Raw genomic sequence first — 15,854 nt, forward strand, 5'->3', positions numbered from 1 at the left:
CGAGAGCATGAGAAGCATCCCCCATAAACCCAAAGAGTATTTCCTCAACTAGTAATTCTGTAAGAGACACCAACATAGCTACATTGGAGTTACAAGTACCCCCTACAGAGAGCTTTCAGCGATGCAGGCTTCTCCCAGGCCATCCACGTGTCCCAAATCTGAATGTTTTGTTCTGTCCAAGTTGAGTACTATTTCCAAATCTCTTCAAGCTGCTGTCTTTTATTAAGGCATTGCATGTGTATGCACTACATTATGTTTACTGCTTTAAGGACCAGACTTTCTTTGTACAGCAGATACTTGATCTTAAGTTTCCTCCTGTGGACAATTTCTGTGACCTAGACTGACTCTGGTTATAATGAAGTTAGTCCACAGATAATTGACAGTGAGTGTATCATCCTTAGTTCACCTTCAGTAAGTTATTTCATCCCACTGTAGCTGAAGCACCAAGAGCCACAAAACTGCACAGAGAATAATGTACCACCTAGCATAAGAATTGCTGGAAGTGCATCCAAAAGCTGGCCCCGGACATTGCTTCTGGCTGTCACCAGGAGATTATCTGGCAGACTGGACCCAGAAGCCAGTATGGATTCTCCCCCTCCAGTTGATTCCTGGGGCATGTTCCATTCCTTTTTCTGCTCTTGCTCATTTCTAGCATGTAGGGGAAATCTGGCAGTTAGCCCAGCCACTCCTTGTAGGCTTAACAAATGGATTAGATTTCCTTCAAGTGTTTCTGGGTAACAAAATGCACTTGTCAGCAGCAATTTTCACTGAATACAGTGAATCCACAGGTGACATCTTTCCAATCTTCCTCACTCTTCCTAGTGATGTCTGGAGCCTAGATCCTTGGGTAAGGAAATTTCTGTCAAGTAGCCTGTCACCAACAAGAGAAAAGAGAGTGTCTAGGTCTATGGCAGAGGAGCAGATCCCACTGAGCCAGAACACAAGAGGCCACAGCTCATTTTCACCATCTCCCAGACACATTGGTGACTCTGATCCTATGCCCATGAATGCCAGCTCACACAATCCCTTCATGCTCAGACCGTCTTTAGTGCACATCCACACACATTTGTCCACTGGTCATGTTCTTCATACTGAAGTTGGTGCAAAACACCCCAAATTCTTTCCAAAATCCATGCACTCATCTGCCAGTCATGCCCACACTTTTCTGCAAGAATTTCTTCAAGGTGAAAGTGAGGATTTACAGGAGAAATACCTGCCATATATATGGACTAAAGTAAGCTGAGAAACCAACTGTACAGGAAGATATGGCATTAATATCTCCATCCCTAGAAGCAGATGGTGATAAATGAATGGCATATTTGACATAGCTGTTATAGTCACCCAACTAGTTAACCAAAAAAAGATCAGATCACAGCAGCATTGGCTCAGATCTTCTTCCTCCAACACAGGAAATTCCATTTCCTCAGCACAGTGCCTTGTGCTTATCCTCCCAAGCTGTGCTGTTCTGAAGAACCCACAATAGCTCAAAGACACACATTTGCGTCAGCGTGTCACATTGAATTTTCACTTTCCAAACAGTAGTGTATGCATATGGTATTTTATACTACCGAGGTGAATTTGTTTTAAGATATTTTATAGGGTCTCTAAAGCCAACAAATTCTTGTGAGAACTGGAAATACTCTGTCAATGGGAATACCATCTCCATCCCATGCCCTAGCACTTTAAAAAAAATTTATAGTAATGCTATACAAAGGATGTATGACTTAAAATGAATTTGTACCAAGAAAGAATATGATGATTAAGTAGGTGCCAGGTAGGTTTTAGAGGATGGGCTCTGATCTTTTGATCATTAAATTTTAGAGAAACATCATGGAAGAAGACATTCTCTCCAACACTGACGAGGTGTTCAAGGCAGGCTAAGTTCCAGACTACAAAACATATTTGATTTTTCATTTCTGGCAGGCAAGCAGAGAGAGTAGATGCTCCTGGTAAGTTCTCCCCTCTTCACCCCTCCCAGCATGACTTTAGGGGGTGGAGGAGGGAAGAAGGAAGAAAGCTTTGAGAGTGCTAAAGAGCGAGCTGTGGAATGATAGGCACTCAAGTGGACTGAAAGAAGAGCTACCATGCATCCTGGCAAGGCTGGGCATGTATGTGTATGTTATACACTCATCCATCATGCTGACATTGCCAGGGGGTTTCTTCAGCAATTTGTTTTTGTAAGCAGTAGTTATGTGCTGGCTTCTAGACATCATCTAGACACATCTTCATTTTTTTCATACAATTAATTAGATATCTAAGCCTGTGAAGGGTTACAGGCAGAGCTAGACAGTCCCTGGTCTCAAATAAGTTAAGAAAATCGTAGATCTGGAGGAAATAACTGGCATTCTGCACATAGATACATTATGAACATCTACGCCTGTAGACAACAGATCAGAGAGTCAATGACAAGTATGTGGAACAGATATAAAGTGGTTCTGCATAGACTATAGTGGCATATGCAAGCCCTTTACAAATATGTCCCTGACCTTCCAGGTAGCTAAAGGACTAAGGATAGTCACTGCCACTTGAGAGGATGTTTCTGATGAGGGAGTTGAGACAGTGATGACTTGGAGAGCAGAGCAAATCTATAGCCATAAACCCAACAGATGTGGAGTATAGGAAGAGGCAGAGGCTAAGAAGTTAGGAAATGGGAAGTAAAACCAAAGTAGCTTGAAGGTGTCGGTAAGAGCTTGCTGGGTCAACACACACAAATTCCAAATCATCTTCCTATCATCTTTTGCTTAATTCTTCCTCCTGCTTCTTTTGTTGTATTTTCATCCTCAGCAATCTACCATGCAAATCTGACTCCAGACTGCTTCAGTCTTGTTCTCCTCTTTAGGGTTTAATACTGGGACATTTTTTGACCGAACACAGAAGTCTCTGACAATTTAGAGATTACCAAATCAGTCCATTACTAAAATGCCTCCCAGGGACTCTCAGGTTGGGATTGTTGTAGTTACTGGGAATGTAAAATAAAATGACAGTTTCAGTCTTGTTGCACTCCTATATTTCAGTATCTTGGCTACTAAGCCCTTTAAGACAGGATTTCTCAGACAGTCGGATTTGTGAATCTCATTTGTGTAGCTGTTTTTCAGAGATAGCCAACATCAGATGTTCAAGAAGGAAGAGCAAGAAGAGTCACCGTAGATAGCCATGGGACATCCATAAAAGCCTTCTAATGTTGAAAAGTTTGAGTCCTATACATTGGCTTTGGGAAGAATCTGCATTAAGTATTCTCATAGGATAGTCTTTAAAATGTCCAGTTCCTCTCTGAATCTTGTCAAATTCTTGCCATCCACAGTATCCTATAACAATGAGGAGGCCATCAGACTTACAAGATGTTAAGAAATGTAAATTCCAGATATTACCTTGAGTTTATTTTTAATCATGTATGGTTTCCCTACAATATAAACTCTGCCCATACTCAACTCCCTCCAAAACACCAGTGTAATGACCTACAATTGAGATGAATAATTAAGACAGCTAGAATGTTTTAGTGAGGGTATTTTGGAATGAAGAACCGGGGGAGAAACAGCTAGTTGCTAGCAGGTACTCTTTTGGCAACACTGCCTCTTTCAGATGTCGCTTCAACTCTCAGTTCCAGATTGACTGGAGTCAGAAATAGATCTAGCACAGGAGGGAGATGATAGAGGAAGTAAGGCCTGTAGCTAACCTTTGCTAGGTTGTGTCACAGCTCTCTTGGTAGGTAGAGGTAGCATTGAGCTATACATTCTGGGAGAGTAAGAGGACTGTGCAACTGGCCTTTCATAAACTTAGCATTGCTAAATGGTTCCTGTTTGTGGTTCTCCAGTCCTCACATTAGGAAAGATAACAGACAGTAAAACTTATCTGAGATTAATTCAGTTCTCCTTTGACTCTTTCTGCCTTTAATCTTCCCCTTCTAGGCCATGATTTTCTGTGAGTCCATCTGTTCTCTTGGCAGCTATCCAAAAAAATGCAAGATAGAGACAAGTAGCAAAAGACTCCAGGAAAGCTGAGATATCCAGCATTACAAACAAATACTTTTGGCCAAAGCCTCTAGCATTTCTTCAAAAGGTGGAGTTTTAAAGAGAAACCAGAAAGGCTACATGAGTTGGGCTAATTATTTACTGATAGTATACTGCTTGAGGAATCACCATTTGCCTTTCAGCATTGTCGGATTTCTAAGAACTGATGTGCACTTGGGCCAAGGGCAAGGCCACTGAATATGCAGGCCAGTAAGGCCCAAGTAAGTACCAGGCTACAGAGGTTAAGCAAGTACTGGCAGTTGGAGAACCCAGTAGTCTTCATCGTTGTTGGAGTAGGGGGCATTCCAGCTATCCTGCATAACTGACCAGGGCAGCGGTCATGGTGGGATACATGGGTGATGCAGCATGTTAGAGAAGCACGCTCTGTGTACTGGTAGTGAGAGCAATTTTCATGCTGTCTTATTTTGGCATTTCTTGTAGTCTAAAATCATTCATGCAGAAAAACACAGAGCTGCTCTTTGTCCATGAGAACAGGCCACACTGGATATTTGTTTAATTAAAGGTGACTGCTGGAGAGCAGGGAGCACCACCATTTTCCATATGCTGTCTGGGTTAGGGGTTTGCTTTTGTGAGGGGCAGGAGAAGAAGAAAAAGGGGTTAGACTTGTTTGCTGTAATACAACTCTCAGCAGACATGCATCTCTGTTTCAGGACAGCTATCATCAGTGCTATAATAGTGGGCACTGATGCTTAGGATGGGCGACTACACTGAATGAACACAAAGCCCCAGGCACTTGTCCAAAGGGACGATACAGCATTATGGCAATTTTAGGAAAGTTTGCACTCCCTGGCCCTGTGATATGCAATCTAGGTAGTTACAGAGACTTTAAATTTGTGGAGCTTAACTCTTGTACCCTCTGCAACACCAGTTTTTAAGAGAAAAGAGGCTTGGCTCTTTGGGATCCATAGCTGTAAAGACCAAGGCAACATGAGCCAGGGGGCCCCTTTGCAACACACTCCAACTTTCTAAGAAGTCAGAAAGGTAGAGCTAACTCCTGAGCTGACTAGACAGCTTGTGCTAGCCAGGAGGTTTGGCACAGGCCTCTCTGAAGTTCATCACAGAGCAGGAATTGCTGTGGCCGGACAGTTCATTCACAGATACCACAGATGAGGCTGCAGGCAGCTGGCTGGAGGATACCTCTTGTCAGGAGCAATGTTACAAGACAACTGAATAAAATTCAGTCAGTTGTTTTCTCTCAGAGGAGAGGGGGCTAATATTTCAATTGACAGCATGGGTTACTACTGGGCCAAGTGTAGCTTCCTCTGCATTTAAGATAGGTCTAGACTGTCAAATTCTTGCCTCCAGAGCATGCGTCCCAGCTAGAGGGAGCAAGGCACTGACAGGCTCAGGCTGTTCCCAGTCCTCCTTTTGCATCTGTGCTTGCCCTTGTCCTCTGCTGCTCTTCCACACACAACTCACATACTGCTGGCAACATTTACCTCCATAGGCGCTCCTCTCTGTTAGCCTGTTATCTCTTTTGTACCACCCAAATCCTCTTCACTCACCCAGAACACCTTTTCTTCTTGCTGGCTTTTCCCTTCCAAGCTTTCATCAGGTTGCAGCCCAAGAGATAATAATTTACTTGTTTTTAAAGCAATAAATTGGAAACAGAACAGTTCAACTGCATCCTGACAGACGGGAGAAATCATCTCTCTTCACAATCACCTGCCTGATCTGCCCACAACAGTGTTTTTTTAGCTGCAGTCTCTACGATGGTTTGCAAGTCTGAGGAAGGCAAGGTCAAGGAGGTAGAGGAAGAGACAGAAAGGTGAAAATGCAAGCTCTGGGCCTACCTTTTTAGTTGGTAGACCATTGCCACCTACCTGAAGTATTTAAAAAGAAAAAAAATTACAGATCAGCACCCCAAAGTAATGAGTCTGAATCAGCTGTCACTGGATTGGAGGCATGTTGCCTTCTTCCCTGTTTTGCAAAGGAAAACCAAGCCTTATGCTTTCTGGTGTTTAACTCCTCAGAGGCTGCACATTCAAGTTTTCTGTAGCCTTTCTGACTTATGAAGTAAGGTTTGTTTAAAAACAAAATAAAAAGAAAGAACAGAAATGAAAACAACCCCACCATCAAAAGTCTTACACTGACTTCAGACAGATACTAAATATCTCAAGACTCACTTTAAAGCTGCAAAGGATGACAACACCATAGGGGAATGAAATCCAGGTAGCCACCAGCCATTACAACCCTGCCAGGCCTTCTTGAATCACAGCAACAAAAATAACATCTTACCTGAAGACTTCACACAGTTAAGAAGACAGCTGCTTTCCTAGAGCACTTACTTTAGGCTTAGAAGTGGTAGTAAGTCCCTAGGACACTTGCCTTTTGCACGCAAATGAGAACTGCTTTGTCCAGACAGCAACTAATACATCCTCTTCAGGGTGGGAACAGGTCCACTTCTTCCATAGCAAGTTAACCCTCTCCCGCCTCCTGTCTGGGCTATGCATGCTATGCTGCAAAGGCGAGGGCATGGATTTGCAAAATATCAGATATGTGCAGGATAAAGAGATGGAAAGAAAGAGCACAGGGATAGTCTCCAAGGTGGAACCCAGTCCCTGTGGTGTATGCCTGCATAGCACAAAAGAGAAAGAGAAACAAGCTGTAAAAGAAGAATGTAAATAGACCCAGATCTCCAACTGCTCTTGGGCATTCAGGGAACTCAGATTTAACAGGAGTAATAAGATATCCTTCCCTGCCCCCAGTCAGGAGAAGACATTTCAGCACAGTCTTGGAATACCCATTTACACCTCATATATTTACCTCTATCAGGCAGTGTCTGCTCCTCACCACCTCCCTGGTGGCTTCTCCATGGGAGGCATGGCCCCCAGAGTGGGACTCAAGGATCCCAAATGGCCTGCAGGCAGATTTCTGCCTGTGGGCATGGTCAACATCTGGTAGTAGTATATAAGGTGCACAGCTACTCCAGAGATCTTGGGATCTCAGAGGTTCAAGAGGACTCTGGTTTGGGCAGAAAATACCCAAGGTTAATGTTAAACACACACGAGAGATCATAAGAACCAGAGTCAACAGCTGACTGCAGCTGCAGTGCTCAGAGCATACTGATTCTCTGAAGAGTATCTGTGAGGTGTTTTTTCTTAAAACGCCCACAGGATACTGAGCCTCAAGTCCTGTAACTTCACATCACTCTTCCTTTCCCTGTTTCCCCTTTACTTTTCTCTGTGTTTCTATCTGGATAATTAACTAGCAAGGCATTTCATCTATATACAGGCTTCTATTCCTCAGTTTTTTGTCTGTCCTTGTTCCTTCCTCTTTTTACCTATGTTTTCTCTCCCTGTTGTTTGCTTTCTTCATGTGTAATTAGGAATTGGAGTGGTGCATCTGCTGTTTGAATAAAAGCAGAGAACAGTGTAGTTCATTTAGGGAAGCATGGAGATTAGAAATGGCTGAAATTTGGGGTCCATTTTATGGAAGATTCCATTTGGAAGCTGGTGAAGCTGGTCTAGAGAACAAGTCTTCCAAGGGGCAGCTGAGGGAACTGAGGTTGTTTAGTCTGGAGAAAAGGAGGCTGAGGGGAGACCTTATCACTCTCTACAACTACCTGAAAAGAGGTAGTTGTAAGGTGGGTGTTGGTCCTTTTTCCCAAGTAACAAGGATAGGACGAGAAGAAAAGGCTTAAGTTTTGCCAGGGGAGGTTTAGATTGAATATTAGGAAAAATTTCTTCACCAAAAGGGTTATCAAGCACTGGAACAGGCTGCCCGGGGAAGTGGTTGAGTCACCATCCCTGGAGGTATTTAAAAGACATGTAGATGTGGCACTTAGGGACATGGTTTAGTGGTGGACTTGGCAGTGTGTCCTGGTTTTGGCTGGGACAGAGTTAATTTTCTTTCTAGTAGCTGGTATACTGTTATGTTTTAGGTTCAGTATGAGAAGGATGTTGATAACACACTGATGTTTTCAGTTGTTGCTAAGTAGTGTGTATTGGGTTTGTGTGGCAAGTTTTTGGTAGCGGAGGGGTTACAGGGGTGGCTTCTGTGAGAAGCTGCTGGAAGCTTCCTCTATGTCCGACAGAGCCAATGCCAGCCGACTCTAAGATAGACCCACCGCTGGCCAAGGCCGAGCCCATCAGCAATGGGGGTAGTGCCTCTGGGATAACAGATTTAAGAAGGGAAAAAAGTTGCAGGGGACACAGAAACAGCAGCCGGAGAACGGAGTGAGAACATGTAAGAGAACCAACCCTGCAGACCCTCAGGTCAGTGAAGAAGGAGGGGGAGGAGATGCTCCAGGCACCAGAGCAGAGATTCCCCTGCAGCCTGTGATGAAGACCATGGTGAGGCAGGCTGTCCCCTCCAGCCCAAGGAGGTCCATGGTGGAGCAGATCTCCACCTGCAGCCCGGGGAGGACCCCACACTGGAGCAGGTGGGTGCCCAAAGGAGGCTGTGACCCCGTGGGAAGCCTGCGATGGAGCAGGCTCCTGGCAGGACCTGTGGCCCCGTGGAGAGAGGAGCCCACGCTGGAGCAGGTTTTCTGGCCGCACTTGTGACCCCATGGGGGACCCACGCTGGAGCAGTCTGTGCCTGAAGGACTGCAGCCCATGGAAGGGACCCACGCTGGAGCAGTTCGTGAAGAACTGCAGCCCATGGGAAGGACCCATACTGGAGAAGTTCATGGAGGACTGCCTCCCGTGGGAGGGACCCCACACTGAAGCAAGGGGAAGAGTGTGAGGAGTCCTGCCCCTGAAGAGGAAGGAGCAGCAGAGACAACGTGTGATGAACTGACTGCAACCCCCATTCGCTGTACCCCTGCACCACTGGTGGGGAGGAGGTAGAGAATTTGGGAGTGAAGTTGTGCCCAGGGGGAAGGGAGGGGTGGGGGAAAGGCATTTTGAGATTTGGTTTTATTTCTCATTACCCTACTCTGGTTGATTGGCAATAAATTAAGTTAATTTTCTCCAAGTTGAGTCTGTTTTGCCCATGATGGTAACTGGTTGAGTGATCTCTCCCTGTCCTTGTATCCACTCAGGAGCCTTTTGCTATATTTTCTCTCTCCTGTCCAGCTGAGGAGCGGGGAGTGATAGAATGGCTTTGGTGAGCACCTGGCATCCAGCCAGGATCAACCCACCACATAGTGTTTAGACTAAGTCAAGGACTTTTCAGTTTCTCATGCCCTGCCAACAAGAAGGCTGGAGGGGCACAAGAAGATGGGAGGGGACACGGCCAGGACAGCTGACCCAGACTGGCCAAAGGGGTATTCCATACCATGTGATGTCATGCCTAGTATATAAACTGGGGGGAGTTGGCCTGGTGGGATCACTGCTCAGGAACCAACTGGGCAACGGTCGACAAGTGCTGAACGATTGCATTGTGCATCACTTGTTTTGTATATTCCAATCCTTTTATTAGTATTGTCATTTCATTATTGTTATTATTATCATTATTAGTTTCTTCCTTTCTGTTCTATTAAACTGTTCTTATCTCAACCCACTAGTTTAACCTTTTTTTTCCCCGATTCTCTTCCCCATCCCACTGGGTGGAGGGGAAGTGAGTGAGCAGCTTAGTTGCTGCTTGGAGTTGCATTGTGGTGCTTAGTTGCTGACTGGAGTTAAACCACAACACAGTGTTAGGTTTATGGTCAGAGACTTAATGATCTTAAGGGTCTTTTCCAAAATATGTTGTCACTTTTATCTGGAAGTAGGCCCTTTTTCACCAGTGGTTCCTGTAGAGATGAAATTCAGTAGGAAATGCCAATATACAATACTTCTGAAACCAAGCATGCTCCTCAGAATGAATGTCAGCTGTTGCTGAATCAGCTGAGAGCCTTCTGCATTTCCACACTGCAGTTGACAATGTCTTTGACTCCAGGGCTGCTCTGCAGAGCCGACTGCCTTGGCGCAGGTGCTCCACACCTCTTGGGCTAGCCAGCTCCCAGCATTTCTGCTTTGGGACTTGGGCAGAAAAAAGAGCTGGGTGGAAAAACTGATGGCCCCTCTCTGAGGGGCTACTTGTATAGCACGGCTGCACTAGAGGTGTGATATATGGAGGCATGCCAGGAAATCCAGCTAAAGCCCTGTAATTTGAAGAATCTTTGTCAAACCCAAGATATTTTCACCAGATAGTTTAAATTTGATGAATGAGTCATTTTATGCAAAGCATAATTTTATCAGAAAATTCCTGATGGATTCTAGGTGGAAGCAGAGTGGCAAGATGTAGGAGCTGGAGTATTTGTGTGAACCTGTTTGAACATAGACTCAAATGTGATCCCACCACTTGCTTCAGTAAAAAGACAACACAAGTAATTCATGGACACACCAGTCAGATATGTACTTGCCACCTGAGAAGTTTAAATTAGAAACAACATACTGAGAACCAGCAATAACCAGGCTGGCAGGAGAGAAGGGATGTGAGCTGGGTAGTTACAGAAATGGAAGACCAGGAGATGAATTTGGTATGTCAAACAAACATGTCCTCTCTTTTCCAGCAGGCTGCATGTCACAGGCAGGGACTGAGGGCATGGACAGAGGTCTGTGGGGTAAAGCGAATGCTTTCATCTTTCCCCTGCTATATTGCTCCTGCCAATCCCATTGTTTCTAAGGAAGGATTCCTTTGGAGAATGCATTGGAAGCCAAGGAAGCAGAAGAACTAAGCAGTTTGTTATATTAAGCTATCTGGGATGCCACAAGGAGGTGGCTGGGAACAGTATCATCATTGTCTGTAATTTAGCTATCTTTGTGGCCATGTCTGTCATATTTTGTGAAAGACAAAGGTGATAAGCTTCACATTTCAGAGTGTCTGGTTTAGAAGCTGCAAAAATATTTTTAAAAGGAGATGATCCCATTTGAGCCCTGGGTCTCTGCAGCAGCACTGAGAACAGACCTCTAAGTGCTGTTCCACGGACTTGGAAACAGGGTGATTTTATGCCATCTGAGGATTCAGCCTGCTTTACCTCCGCTGCTCTTCTCCTGTTTTTGTCGTCTTTTCCATTCCCCTAGTGCTTTCCCCCCTTGACACTGTGTCTCTTTTTAGTGACTCCTTTTCATTGATGAAGGTCAGTGTGTTCAAAATTGGCTGTTGATTTGTGCTACCTATGACAAGTCAAGGGCCTCCCTAGAGGTATCTTAAAAGGATATAATTTTCAGAGGTGCTGAGCAGCTCTTACTGGGTTCCAATGCTGTGTTAAGTGCACAACACCCCTGAAAACCAGGCTCCTTACAAAAGTTTCTAGGCAAGGGACCCAAGAACAAGTCACTCAAGATTAGTGAGCAGTTTTGGAAGTTTGATCTAGGATTTCTTCCTTTGGATGAATTCTTTTGCCTTTCTTATCTAATAAACACATTTTTAGCCTTTTGTTTTCCTGTTTTGCTGAGGTTTGTTGCTTCTTATGGTTTTGCTTTTCTTTGCTGTGATTTCTTCCTCTCATCATGATCTCAGCCTCCCTACTTGTGCTTGTCTTGTCAGTTTTCCGCTACTCTTTCTGGTAATGCCCAGTGCTGATGTGCTGAGGTCATTTCTGTGCTCTAGAGAGGTTTCAGGAGAAACGTCTGCAGAGTTAATTTAGCCACTGTCAACAAAAAATCAACTTCTTTGCATTACAATGTATAGAGAACATATCTAAGGAAACACGTCTAAGGAGGTGTTTCTGTCCCCAAAGAAATAAAAGTTAAGAGACAGGCAAACCTGTTTTTCCTTAGATGTATGGGATCATGAGACAGATATTGATAGAAGGAAAACTTTTTATTTGGGTGCTTTTGTCCTCTTCTCTATAGCTTGACATCAGCAGCAGGACAGGTAAGGTAGGGGAATAGAATTGTCAGCCCCCTTCTCTCCTGCTCCCCACCACCTTGGAGTGCAAAACGTTCATGTAATAATCAGATTTCTCTTTCAGCATCACCAGAAGTCACTTTTCCCTTGGAACAGCCCTGGGAAAGGCATTCTCCCTTGAGATTTCTGCTGAGTGAGCTGAAAACTGACCTGCTATGGTTTGTTTTTTCTTACAGGAATGAAACTGTTTTACACCAGTTCTGTTGCCCAGCAGCTGATGCAGAGCAGAAGCCTTCATCTCCGGACTCCTCACCAAGGTGGGAAATTGCTGCCAGAAAGACCTTTTCTTTTCCATCCCCTATTTCCTTATCATCCATCACTCAACTTACTGCCCCAGAAAAACCTCATATATTATACACACCCATCCTCCTCCATTCTCCCTTATATCCCATGTCCCCAGCACAGCTGTCCCTCTTTTCCCTCCCAGAGATTACTGTTCATACTGTTGTGTAATTACTCACAAACCCCCTCTGGCCTCCACTCACACACACCCATGCACCTCTAAAAACATATTTTCAGGGTCTCTTCAAACATCTACTTCTATCAATCCACATTCACGCTTGTACCTTTTTTAACCCTTCTGTATCACTTTGACACTGACATGCTTCACTCTTCTCCTTCAAATTAGTTATCCCACTTTATAAGGTGCCTGAACACACACCAGTGTAGACCCATAACCTTTAAGCTACAGCAGAAGTCACCAAACAAACTCCGGGTTCAGTCCCACACCCTGAGACAGGGTGCGGGGCACAGTTTTACATGTGTTGAAATGGTCTGAGCTTGCCAATGAAGGAGAGTTGTAGACAGGTACTATTAACTATTACCAACTTGTATCCAGTGCAGCCAGGTGTGGGTACACCAGCAATTGTCATAGCTCTCCCTCATCAGTGAATGACATCAGTGCCAAGACCAAGGGGTCCAAGGAACTTCAAAAATACTTGAGATGCACATACTGCGTATAGCTTCCATGTTTGGCCTTGTCCCTCTGTTCTTGCCATCTCCTTCTCTCACAAATTCTTACACCTCCATCTCACAGACCTACTCCTTTTTCTCGCACCTTGTCACCCTTCTGACAACAGCAAACAGGTTTCTCTTTAAAGATTTCCCTCATCACACTGCTAGACTTTTACATCTGACCTTTGGCATCTGTATAAGAAGCTTGAGTTACTAGGGAGGGCTCTGGACAGAATTGGGCAGCTGAATTGCAGTAGTAAGGCTACAGCATTTTTAAAATTATAGTTCCTTTGTTTGTTCTGCTCGCTGGAGCAGACTGTGGTTTCTGATTTCCTTCCAAGGAAAAATGTGAGTGGTGGACTACTGTGAAGAGAACATGGAGGGAGTGTGTGAGTATGTTCAAAAGTAGGGTTCAGCCACACTTGGAAACAGGGTAAAGAAGCAGGACCCCTCCTGCCCATTTGTGTATGAAGATGGAAGGGTTAACCCCCCATGATGTCTGTGCTGAGTAAAGTATTGGTAAAGTTTGCATGACAGCCCAGTGGAATATCTGCAGTGCACCTCCATGGCAGATGGGGAGATGCTGCAAGGAAGAGGAGGAGACAGCAGAGGTTTCTGTGGTAGGGACAGCCACCTCTCTCTTGCATTTCTGGAGAGAGAGAGTTTTGTTTATGTACTATATTTTGTCTGAACCAAGGCTTAATTTTTCCATAGTGTTCTATCTTCATACCCTGATCCTTGACCCTGCTCCATTCTTGTCCCAGCCTCCATCTTATTTCTGATCAGTTACCTTAGTTTCTAGCATTTTCTTATCCTACAAGGCTGTCACTCCTACAGTGTCTTAAGCTCTAGGGTCATTTTTGTCATGATCTTTGTCAGGCCTTGTCAGGCCTTCCTTTTGTCCCAGTGACCCCCAAAGGCCCTATCCATCCCTTGAGCCTCAGTTTGCCTGTCCTCCTTGTGCTGGGAACCACCAAATTTCTCACCTGGGGTTTGGCAAGTAAAGTGAAGAGGAAGCAATCATTTGTTTTAGTAGTTTAGCAACTTTGGCAAGTTGCATCCAAAGATGAGTCTGAGCCAGGAAAGTCAGAAGTGGGGATGAATGACGATGAGCCCTACAGCATGTTACATCTGGGCTTCTTCTCATACTGATCTATGCCTGTCCATTTTATGTCTTTTGTAGCCTGTCCCACTCTGCAGGCATTCTGCTTTCCTTACTTTTTCCCCAAGGCTTTCTCTTGTCCTCTCCATTTCTAATGCCCCCAGACCCCCAATAGCAGTCTTGAATCTGTCTGTATGTGACACAGTATTCTATGTAGAGATAGAGATGTTTGAAGCCACCATGGCTATTTGAAGGTGAGAAACAAGCACACAGAAATTTTGCTTATTGAAACAGAGCAGCTTTTATATGTGATCTCTCTATGTGACTGACTTAGGTGAGAAAAGCATCCCTACTTCCCACACTGTGCCAGAAGAAAGGCAGAGCACGTGCAGGACTATTAAACTCACTGGTCAGCTTTATGGTGACCAGAAGACACCTCCTAGCCTCTGCCAGGTCCTACAGTCAGCCATGGGCTTCCTTCATATCTGAAGTTGCATATACAATGCAGTGAGGAGGGCAAAAAAATGGCAGAGGGAAAAACACAGGGTCACCATGGAGCTTTGTCTATAGCTAATAGCTATGCTGCTCCGGAATGGCTCAATACACTGCTGGGAGATGCTCATCAGATCATTTACAGAGCCTGTCACCCTGCTCAAACCATGAACAGGCTCCCCATTGAACCAAAGCAGAACAAAAGTCAATCAAGACTGAAATGTGTGGGTCAGACAGCCTGAATAGGCAATCTGTTCCTGGGTGAGCCAGACATATCCCTAAATAAGCTCATCAGGGCTTCTGATGGGAGAGCCTGGGACACAGGGGCTCCCTGTGCAGCTCTCCTGAGCCCTGCTGAATGGACAGCCAGTCATAAGTGGTGCTGTGGTGAATTTGATAAAACCAGCTCGGGTTTATTCTTTCTTTTCCCCCTCCATGATCAGGCGTTTCCCTAAATGAGATAAATCCTGTCAGAACTGATGCCACTAATAACCATCAGCCGTCTAGTTTTAATTAGAGTTTGCTTCATTAATGCCCCAACTCCTCTCTGCGCAGCAGATTAAATAATGTACTTGCAGCTCATTTACACAAACCCCCAAACTGCAGGGCTGAGCTGCAATCCTTTAATTAAACAGCCCGGCTGATCCCTACCGCTGCCTCGGCTCATCAGTCTAAGCCGATTAAAGAGAATAGGGACTAATAAAGAGCATAAACAGGGAAGTGACTCTCATCTCTTCAAGGGACTTGGAGACTCCAGTGGTGATCAACTGCTTTCTCCTCCTCTACCAGGAAACTTACCTCAGCCCACATCACTGCATTCTGGGACCTGCAAGAACGGTCCTGCTTTCAGCAGGAAACCAGCCTTATCTTGTGGGACAGAAATCTTTTGGGAGACTGAGGGAATATGGGCAGCAGGAGGCTAACGCAGCGGGGAAGGGGAAGGTAAAGAGGGGCATCAAGGCAGTAAGAAGAGCGACTGCCTGACTGCAGGAAAGACCAGCAAGAGCAGCCATATAGCTCAAGTGTGGGGCAGCAGGAGAAGGAAACAAAGAGTGTAACAGTAGGAGGTTGGCTGTTAGGAACAGTCTGGGACAAAAGTTTGTCTCTGCTTGTGGTTTGTGATGGTCGTTGTTAATTTTGTGTCCTCTCCCCTAATGTTTGTCCTGCAAGATTTCTGACTCTTTCTTTGCTACCTGTCCAGCTAAAAATGCCCTGGCTTTACCTGGGTGAGAATGATTAGGAACATGTCAGTGTCTAACCACTCAACAGAAGCCAACTTGATGAGGTGGTTGCGATTATTCCCACTTGTATTCTGCTTTGCTTCACTGACTGCCACAAGTAATGTTAGCCCCCTCCTCTCCTCCAGCATGTGAATTCCTTGTAGGGGGGTTACAGCTCCATGTGTTTAGCAATGTGAATTTCCCACCTGGCTGCTTAGCTGGGTTGCACCAGCAATCAGCAAGACTGGTGCTGTAGGCCATGAAAATTAGGAGACA

The 15,854-nt window shown here is 45.0% G+C and overlaps 1 protein-coding gene across 1 annotated transcript in view; it reads left to right on the forward strand.

Moving 5' to 3' along the window:
- The window catches only part of IQSEC3 (IQ motif and Sec7 domain ArfGEF 3), a 103,900-nt gene that overhangs the window by 36,099 nt on the left and 51,947 nt on the right, over positions 1–15,854 (forward strand). Inside the window, exon 2 of the mRNA XM_075051057.1 lies at positions 11,987–12,067. Within this exon, the coding sequence (XP_074907158.1) occupies positions 11,987–12,067 (81 nt within the window). The remainder of the gene's footprint in view (positions 1–11,986; positions 12,068–15,854) is intronic.

This window comes from Buteo buteo, chromosome 19 (genome assembly GCF_964188355.1).
Source record: "Buteo buteo chromosome 19, bButBut1.hap1.1, whole genome shotgun sequence".
NCBI classification, from domain to species: domain Eukaryota; kingdom Metazoa; phylum Chordata; class Aves; order Accipitriformes; family Accipitridae; genus Buteo; species Buteo buteo.